We start from the raw sequence: 10830 nt of genomic DNA, 5'->3' as shown, positions 1-10830 counted from the left end.
AATGGAAATCAGCAATAATATCCGATTTCGAAAACAAGCAGTAAATAACAGGTTTATAAGTATACTACAGTAGTTTGCATTTTCGTGAAGTAAGACAGATTGCTCAACGTAGGATAGTCAGTATCAAATCGAGATTCCAACTTACTGACAGATCATTTTATGGATGGATTTGCACTAGAATGGATAAATTGGAAAATCATCCATGATATCCTATTTCCAATACATGTATTTTACTACTGTTGGTGGTATTTCTGCAAAGTAAGCTTGACTATGAAACATAGGATGTTATTACTCAAGATACTGACTGCTACGCGTAAATTTATAATATATGGAATTGTCGCAATGAAATCGAGAATTCTAATACTCTAATATAATCATGGCTAGATTGGGTTTGCACTACAATGCGTACATGGAAAGTCAGTAGTACACTAATTATACATCTACTACTGTTGGTGGTATTTCTGCAAAGTAAGCTTGACTATAAAACATAGGACGCTATTACTCAAGATACTGCCTACTACGCGTAAATTTATAATATTTGGAATTGTCGCAATGAAATCGAGATTTCTAATACTCTTAATATAATCATGGATAGATTGGGTTTGCACTAGAATGCGTACGTGGAAAGTCAGTAGTACAGTAATTATATATCTACCACTGTTGGTGGTATTTCTGCAAAGCTTGACTATGAAACATAGGATGCTATTAGTCAAGATACTGCTACGTAAATCTATAACATATGGAATTGTCGTAATGAAATCGTGAATTCTAATACTCTAATATAATCATGGATAGATTGAGTTTGCACTAGAATGCGTACATGGAAAGTCAGTAGTACAGTAATTATACATCTACCACTGTTGGTGGTATTTCTGCAAAGTAAGCTTGAGTACAAAACATAGGATGCTATTACTCAAGAAACTGACTGCTACGCGTAAATCTATAATATATGGAATTGTCGCAATGAAATCGAGATTTCAAATACAATAATATAATCATGGACGGATTGAGTTTGCACTAGAATGCGTACATGGAAAGTTAGTAATATGGTAATTATCCTATTTCGTATAAATGCAGTAGACTATAGTGGATGGCATAGTACGTACAAATCCATGATATAGTTAGCATAAGCAATTGTTATAATAAACTAATGAAGTCGAGAATAGAATGCCCTAATAGTTAACTCATCACCAGATGAATTTGCACTAGAATTGGTGAATATAAAGTCAGCGATAATATTCCATTTTCAATGCATGCAGTATATTACATTAGTTAGAATCTCTGTTAAGACCAAAGTAGTATGCTGTAAGCCATCATACTAGTATGCGTCAAGCTAGGATGGAACGAATTTGTCGTCAGAAAGTCGAGATTCTAATGCACTAATAGATCGTTGATAGATGCATTTCCACTAGAATGAGTAAATGGAAAGTCAGTAATCATGCCATTTCCAATGCTGGTCGTAAACTACAGTAGTTAGCATATTAAATTGATGACGCTATAGTCAATATAGTGTGTTTGTATCAATCCATGCATGACATGAGGAAAGATCGTAATTTTGGGGAATAGGGAATGAGTATTTTAAAGATGCCTAATTGAAGATGACTAGGAGAGAGTGCACCAACATTATACGACTAGATGGACTTTTGCTGTAATAGAATCAATGTTAATCCATTTGAAAGTCACACAATATTGTTGAATTTATACCGCTAGCAGTGATCAGCCTTTGTAGCAAGACAGTCGTAAAACCTACAAGGAAGCATCATCGCCATTGATGAGAGTTTCAATAGATCTAATATGACAAGGCTACAAAATGATTGGCGGAGATTGCAGTCGTCTAATATCAGAATGAGTAGATTTGAAAATCAGTCATTGCATCTCATTGAATACTTGTCAAAACTATCGCATCATGACTAGCCAATATGGACTAGCACACAAGCTGTGTAGGTAACACAACAGTGAAAATGTACTTAAAAGACAACTAGTAATCCTATGACCAAATCGTGATTCCGTCATAAAAAGTTTATACGGACTGATGGAAAATGATCAATTTTATCGATGGTACGTCCATGGCAATAATGAATTAATTAATCAAAAAGTGTAAACAAAACTTTCAACTTGTATAATTAGATGTCATTATGGACTGCATTAGCACCTTGATATTGTACAGTTTATAACCTAATGTATGCACAATACCCTCAAAGATTCCCCACTGACTTCTTGAATTAACTTAACCGCAATTTTTCACTGGAGAAAATGGGTAACAACGCAGTTATCATGATTCAATCGATTGCAATTCTTGATCAGCTATAAAGGTAATTTTCGCTTGATGAGTACAAGATGGTCAAGGAAGAACGTAAGGCATTCAATAATGGATGGCTGTAGCTATAAGAATTATATCGCAACGAATGAACCACATGATGAATTCATTCGACATTTTTTGGATACGATTAATGAAGAGTAAAAAAAGATCGATTTGATCGTCACTGGGTTGGGTTGTCTTATTGCAAGAAGTTGAAAAAAATCATTTCAAATACTTGTCCGTGATTATTCTATGTTTCAAAATGATTCTTTCCGCATACGGACGATTTTGTCATATCCTTTAACGCAGTTTTGCTTTGTAGTATTGTTAATTTGATGGCAACGTGGTTAAAAATTTGTATCATGCCTTTAAGTCGATGTTCAATGCAAAGAAATACTAGTAAACTATTTTGATCTCGTGTTTACTTGTGTGTTTTTTACCACCTGCTAGCATAAAAAACGAGCATAGATTGATCCAATATTGCAGTAGAACGATAGCTGATTACATTTACACCATCAAAGCTACAATAGAATCTGTATTCCCCTGTTCAATCCCCTTAACTTATTAATAACACGTTTTCTATAAATATTCATTTTTGAACCCTTGATTGTCATTTCACACTTTATATTCTTGTCTTCATTTTCTTGTCTAGCTTGGAAGACAATTATTCTCCAATGGTAAGTCGAATATTCTCATCGTTATTATCACTACACTGCTCATATTAATCGCGTTAAGCATTCTTCAAATCTTAATAAACTCTCTTAGTTGTTACTCATACACAATACTTGAACATACATGTCATAAACTTCACGTTTATGATTTAAAATGTTATACTTAGTATCATTGCTAATCGAAATCAATAAGTAATGTACGGTCTCATAAAGCTACTTCAAATACTCTTTCTTAATAAGTAATGTTGTTCTTAGTAAACTATGGGAGTTTGATTTCTTTGACAATACTGTTGCTTGTGTCTTCTGTTTATCAAATAGGAATTTCCACCTAAAAAGGCAAAGTCATCTCCAATAGGTAAGTACGGTGTTACTGTTGATGGTGTCTGTGCACAGTAGAGCGCTACGAGTCCTACGACATTTGCCGTTGCCTTTCCAAATTGATATTTAATCAATTACACAATCCATCGTGTTGTAGTACTAGCTACACAAATATTAAATTAGTGTAAAGGGTGTTTGGAGAGTGTTGAGAAAGTTCTTATAACTAGGCTGAATTATCCCCCAAAAATTTAGTATACGAATTATGCTTTTTTCGGTGATAAAGATAACCGTACATGACTTTGAAATGATCCCCAATTCTTTTTTTGGTGCTACAGTAACTGCACTTTATTAACACTACTGCTATTTAGTCATAGTTTGCAATTCGCAATCACAACGTGCTTGACCTTTTTTCCTTCAGTAGCACAGAAAGACCATCACACGGGATGAAGGAAATAACAGTTCAATTTTATGCACTAATGCATGCTCTAGCATTAGTAAAATTAAGCTAAAAATTGCTGGGAAGAAGCTCAATGTAGATATGAAAGAGCAGACTGCTTTACTGTTTGAAATATTATCTCTGATTAGGTTAAATCACCATAGGTAGTTTTATATTATATTATATTTTACCCTAACCGAGTAGTAAAAGAAAAACTGACAGACGTACGGTACATAAAAAGAGTCCATTTACTGTAGCCCAGTCCTAGACCGACGTTAAAGATCGATGTGAAATTGACATGATCAACATTTAGTAAAAGTAATTAACCAGACTAAATTCTCCATCATGATTTTAATTGCCAACTTTTGCGTTGTTCAGTAATTAATAACCAATTAGTCAGAAATTGTTCATTATTAGAAATGAAAGCTTTTACAGGCTGTCATTACAGCATAATAATACCATGTTACCATTATTTACATCGTAAATCAATTTAAAACACTTAATGATCACATATGTAGAAAGATATGGCTGTAAAGAAGTACTTTCAATGTGCGAAAACGTTCGACCCAGGGCATTTTTAAATTTCACACCTACTTCTGTACGCTCTCTCATCTGTATCATTTCAGAATAGTTTAATAAGTCCCAAATGAGTACAGTGCAGGCTTCATGTTGTCGAGAAATAGCCACGTGTACTGACGGCATCATCATCCACCTGCGTTGGTAGTAAAGTAGTTAGTTCTCATAAAATCATACTACGAGTAACTACTCCTGCTAAAGACGTCAAAATTGTGACTTCTCCATGTTGTAAGTACTTTATAAATTTTTGCTAACTGCTCTTAAGCAGCGTAAGTACTCGTATACCTGTATCCGCGCGCGTATCTTGCAACGCAAGTAGATTACAAATCTAGCATTAAATTCATCTTGAAAAATTTTCGGTGGTTCCTCGTTTATTTTTAACCCTTATTTAATAAATGAAAACTACAATATTGTACCATTTTGTTATCCTGTTAATGACTACTATATATAACATTCTATATAACCCTCATTTAATAAATGAAAACGACAGTACTTTACTATCTCGTTATTCTGTTAATGAACAACTACAAATAATATTTTGTATTCAGTATGCAGTTATAAATCTTACCTGCAGCGCCATTTGGCATACGTGTGTCTTCATTTATAATAAATTCTTTCATCAAATTTTAATCGTAGAAGGAATTTTTAGTGGTTTTGAAAAAGCTAAGGACTATCTTTCACAGTTTCTCCGAAACGCGATACTTAATTTTAGCCACAGGATAACGTATGTTATTCGAACCTTGATTGCAAGATAATTTCATATCAACGATACTTCTATATCGTTATGCTATTTCTAACTTTAACAATCATATTGTTTGTGTAGGGATACCTCTCCATCAATGTCTAATAATAGTGACAATAGTTTAGATAGTTTACAGGTAATGAATCATTCCAGGCTTAAAAAATATGTAGCTAATAATAGTGATCTTTAGCACAAATTTATTTCAATATGTAGTTTATAGTACTACTGTACTGATAATCGCGTTATTATTGATCTATAAATTGTTTCAAGACTCCTCCAAAGCGAAGACAAGCTAAAGCTAGTATTGGTACGTAATATTCAAATCTCTATGTAAAGCAAGCAATTGTACAACGTACTGCTTCTACACAGTACATTATGCTACAAGAAATCTTGCGCACGCTTTTATTTTTTACATGACAGCCGTCATTTTAGATATAGTTGGAATCTTATTACAACTTTGTTGCTAATTCTATTGTTGATTTTTAACAATAAAACAGAACACGACAGTAATGGAATGAAAGAAGACGGTAGAAACATTTATCACCGTCCGCCATTAAATTCATCGCCTAAAATGATACAAAGCAAACCCATGAAAAAGCAGCAATCGACCCGAATTGGCCGTGAAGTATTTAAACAAAGTCACGAGGTGACATTTTGAAAGGAATAAAATAGAATATTTACAACTCAGGACTATGCGTATATCATTTATGATCGCCTGCTTTGAATAATCTGATGATACAATTCATCTGTTAGGAAGCATTTGAAGAATGTTTCATTTGCAAGGACAATTCGGACAATACAAATGCCCCGCTTCGTCCAAACTCTGTACTGGCACTTAATCCTGCATTGTCTTTTATAGACGATAGATCACCAAAGACTATAGACAATGTAACTGCTATATTTATTAATTTGAAATTTGCCAAGGGTCAGTTAAACTGAAAAACAATTACGATATGACACTTAGGTTATTCGAATAAAGGAGAAGAAAAAGTATGCTAAGCTCATACAGCTGCATACCAGTACGCCAATATCAAATGATGCTCAAAAATTTACGTCAACACGCAGATTAACGGAGAAATTAACGACTGGATATGAGGGAAACCATGAGCTTTCACCTCTTCACTCAGATGCGACAAATGAATCGATTAGGTATACCATTATAAAATAATTATTGTATACCTTTAAATTGGATAACTTTCACACGATTGTAAAACGAAATTCTCTATTGTCTTTCCAGTATTCACTTGTCTAATAAGCAGATTAACGATCATAAGATTACAAATGATCACTCTTCTGGCCCAATGGACGACTCATTTAAATCAGCAGGTAATTTTAATTATACTGATTAGTAGATTAACTAGGTACGAGTTGGCATTATGTATTTACTCCTGATAAACTTTAGATGATGCCGTCCTTGGTGTTAGTCTTAAGTCACGAAAACCTGGGTAATTACTGCAATATCTTGTAATTATACTTTTGGAAAATACTTCCGCTAACAAGTGGACGTTTTTTTGTTAGTAATCTGGATCGTTCATCAAGAAAAATTTCAGGAAGTACTTACGATCTCGAATGGTTAAATAAATGGTATATATTATGTTCATTTTAGAGCCTTTATTTGGTATGTCAGAGTTGATGTTGTACTGTATGGTCAATTTCTAGGAAAGAAAAAACTAAAGAAGAAATTAAAATTCGTAAAGAAATTGAAAGGGAATCGGGCAACTTAAAGAACATTGATGTGATGGTAATTGACGATTATTTAGTAGAATCGATTTTAATGAAGAGCTAATATCATATTACTGTGTTTCTATATAGAAGGAGAAATCGATCGATAAATTAATACAAGAGGTCAGTGACGTTTTTGATAGACTATTGCAATCATGCTACGGTCCATATAGCTTTACTCTCTATTTACAGATTGATATTATAAAGGATGAAAAGAAAATAGAACCCGCGAATCTTTTTCCAACTTTGGACAACTGCATGAAAGAAGCTGTGAGTTATATTTTAGTAAACTTCCACCTTCAAAGATATTACTTTAAGATTGTAAACCCTTTAAGGCTGTTTCTATTTTTTTCAGATCAATTCCGCCTTACATGGAGGACCTAATAACAAAGTATTATCGGAAGAGTTTAATATAACGATTACACGATCAGATATTAAAACATTATCGAATTGTAATTGGCTAAATGATGAGGTTTGTAAATAGCTACTGCATCATTCAAGTTAGCTGCATTACTACAAACTTAGATATAACAAGAATTGTTTACACAAGGCAAGAGATTGGGTAAATGGCCAACAAATGGTACATATCTTTTACGTTTTAATTATTTAATTCTGTCTTGTAGGTTATCAACTTTTATTTTAATTTAATTTCAAGAAGAAGTCAAAATGAAAAGGTATTTTTAGAATATTTTAAACCGTATATTAATTGTAAGCGGATTTTGATGAACATTATTGTTTGGTTTATTTATGAAGTCACTGCCCAAGGTACATGTCTTCAATACATTTTTTTATCCGAAACTATCAAGCCAAGGATATTCTAGCGTTAGACGATGGACGAAAAAGGTTTAAATTTTATTGCATTGATCACCACATTCGATACAGATTTAAACTGTATGCATGTTTAGTACAAGATTGAATCCAATTTTTTTCGTTACTAATAAATAGTTCAATTTAATTCGATCGCGTGTAACCTATCATGTAGGTGGATATATTTCAATTTGATCTATTGTTAATACCTATACATCTGGGAGTTCATTGGTGTTTAGCGGTACGAATGACAAAGAGTATTATTTTGCGTATATTCAGCACGAAATTTTACCTTACCGTGAATTATTTCTGTTTCTACTGTAGACAATTGATTTTCGTAAGAAGGAAGTGAAATATTATGATTCCATGCTTGGGAGTAATTATAAATGCGTCGATACGCTGTTGTAAGTGCCTTGGAATTTAACGTAGACTTAGCTTATTGCTATCTTCCATACAATATTGCTAATATTTTTAGAGAGTATATCGGTAAAGAATCCAAAGATAAAAGGCAAAAAGAATATGACGTATCAGAATGGAACAGCATAATGGTTAAGGTACTATAATTGACTACGATTATATTATATAGTTTGACATTTTTAATTTTTTTTAATGCAAATACTTTGCATCTCTTCTTTAGGACGTGCCACAGCAAATGAATGGATCCGACTGTGGTGTCTTTGCTTGCAAGGTAGCCTTAATAAGTTGTCAGCTTTTCGAGTGTGATATCTATTACTTGTTATGTAAAAAACGAAAAGCTATAAGTACTGTAAGGTTTTCGTTGTTGATAATGCTGCATTTTATTAGTTTGCAGATTGCGTTTCTCGTGACCTCCCTTTGGCTTTCGAGCAGGTTAGTTCTCTTTAGCGAAAGATACATGACTATATACTGTACTATCTCTCTTTATATCTATTGTAACCAGGAGATCACTTCTATGTCTAATTTTTTTATAGGAAAATATGCCATACTTCAGACATTTATTGATTTATGAGATTGTACATAAAAGGCTTCTGTGAAGATTGCTTCCTATCGAACTAAATTTTATTTGACAGATATTTTGTTGACTAATGTAAATTTCAATAATTTGGGTTTCAACGCAAACTGCAAAGGTTTTTACGACTTTCTGATTGGATTTACTGTAATTATTATACCTTATTGATTCTAAGTTGTCATTTGTGCGTGATTGGAATACATCGATTAATTCATTATATACATATATCTATATCTATATCTATTCAGTATATACTTCTCCTGCAGAAGTGGTGACGACTTGATTCCACAAATTTATTCCTATTTTAGGCTTCTATCTGAAATGAATTGATTTTTTTTATATGACAGTTCGATTCAAGTAGTTGTCATTGTAGGCAATAAAACATTTTCCGTATTTATTTTGGATCGATTTGTATTTAACCCTTAAGGTGCATGTATAACAGGGACTATGGTAGCCAGTGATGGATATCAATTGTCTATGTAGTAGAAGTTCATTACACATGAATGCGCGACGATTTTAGTCTTGATCAAAAGTAATCATAGAATTGCGATTGCAGGTTGCATCCATGCGTACGTAATAATGCAATGGCTAACAATTCTGGCAATATAGGAACCGTATGAGGTCACTCGTTAAGACACAGAAGTATGCACACTTTGCATAGTGTCAAAATTTGACGATATCTGTTGTCTTTGCTCAAGTACTCTACCGTACCTGTCATTATTTGCTAAGCATTGTTTACCAATTTGAATCCAATCCAATATCATGCAAACAAGATTCTTTCCATTGATGAAAGAGTATTGACAGTACGTATAAGCTAGTGGACTATCAATACTGTAAAGTCCAGTACAGTTTATACAGTAAATGGTGATATTCAAGGGAAGTATTGATGCTGGTTTAATTTCTTGAATGATTGAATTACTCCGTGAAGGTTGAACTTGATAGAGTCATTTACGCCTGTGAAAAGCGTGGAGCAAATTTTAATATTGTACCGTATCCTGGACGCCTTGAACTACATACCCGTATACGTCTAATCGATTGCTCGCAAAAATGCTCAGAACCGGAACTGATCCATGAACAGATTGGTGATTGAATAAGTATTATTGTATCAACACTGACATTGTTGTTTTTATCCATGATTTAGCAATGTGCTTTATGAATGGGTCCCTTGGTGTTGAAATGTTATGCATGGATGAGACACTAATCAACTCTAGACCATTAGCTGGTTTATTGACCGTAAGCTCAATTGCCATGAAATGACTTTGGGTCATTATTGAGATTTGTTGAAAGACAATTTAGCCGAGTGTATCAATGTCTAAAGATTGCTTCATTCTGGTCGTAGGATCAAGTTGTCCTTTTAGCTTGACCCTAACCCTAACATTAGCAGGGTGTGTGGAAAGTCATTTGATATTTAAAGTGCCATTTAAATGACAGACGTTGGCAAATTGGCCACTATTTTTGGATATTTCTTTGTATACTAATGTTAGGGAATAATTTGGATATGGATTTTCCTCCTTACTGGATAGATCATCCTCCTGACTCGTCATACGATCTGTTGATCGAGCACTATGGCGAATGAATGAATGATTGAGTGGGATAACCACTTAACCAGTAGTTGAAGCCGTCAGTATTAAGCTGTTGCAGACCAAGATGTCATGCGATCGTCAACGGCCGAGACGCAATTTGATTGGTTGGCTATCAATCACCTTACAAGATGGCACATGCGTAGTCTCTTTCTTGGAAGAACAGTTCACCACCTCACTCCATTGACATCACGTCCACTGTAACCTTTACTACAGTACTCGACTGTACGTACTGTGGTCTGCAGTACTTTGCACTGTACCCTAGCTGCTTTAAGGCTTGTACGATACGACACAGAATGCCCACGGCTGGCTGATAGTCTACAGTATAGTACTGTACTGCAATACCGTACAGGGTACTGTACGGCACCCATCCAATCCAATGGTTACACCACTGATCACCTGACTAAAAGAATGGATGCCCTGTTTGATTACCGTATCACTCTTTCCAACAATTTTTCCAACGAGTATCAGCAGATCAATCAGATGTTACTGACTTGGACACTACCATAGCGACCATTAGGATCGAATAGTTGGCATACTGCAATCACAGTCTGCCTTGACACCGATGTCAACACGCTCTAGTCTACTCGGTTTCTACTCCATATATCAACCTTCAAGGCAAAATCAATCAATCCATTTTACTTGGCTTTTTAGCTTGAATTGAATACTTTGATTGGCAAAAGGATCAAAT

The 10830-nt window shown here is 34.1% G+C and overlaps 1 protein-coding gene across 1 annotated transcript; it reads left to right on the top strand.

The window, feature by feature from the left end:
- Window positions 1-7116: 7116 nt before the first annotated feature.
- TRIADDRAFT_23232 (uncharacterized protein) lies at window positions 7117-8584 on the top strand (the record flags this gene model as incomplete). Its single annotated transcript, XM_002111135.1, has 9 exons — window positions 7117-7236; window positions 7388-7438; window positions 7518-7607; window positions 7747-7812; window positions 7896-7975; window positions 8047-8125; window positions 8209-8259; window positions 8376-8420; window positions 8522-8584. Coding segments are annotated over 9 exons (645 nt in total), but the record flags the coding sequence as incomplete, so codon positions are not given.
- Between the last annotated feature and the right edge of the window lie 2246 nt (window positions 8585-10830).

The sequence above is a fragment of the Trichoplax adhaerens genome, genomic scaffold, assembly GCF_000150275.1.
Source record: "Trichoplax adhaerens TRIADscaffold_3 genomic scaffold, whole genome shotgun sequence".
NCBI classification, from domain to species: domain Eukaryota; kingdom Metazoa; phylum Placozoa; class Uniplacotomia; order Trichoplacea; family Trichoplacidae; genus Trichoplax; species Trichoplax adhaerens.
The sequence above is the reverse complement of the archived record's forward strand: the minus strand, read 5'-3'. Positions and strand labels throughout refer to the sequence as shown.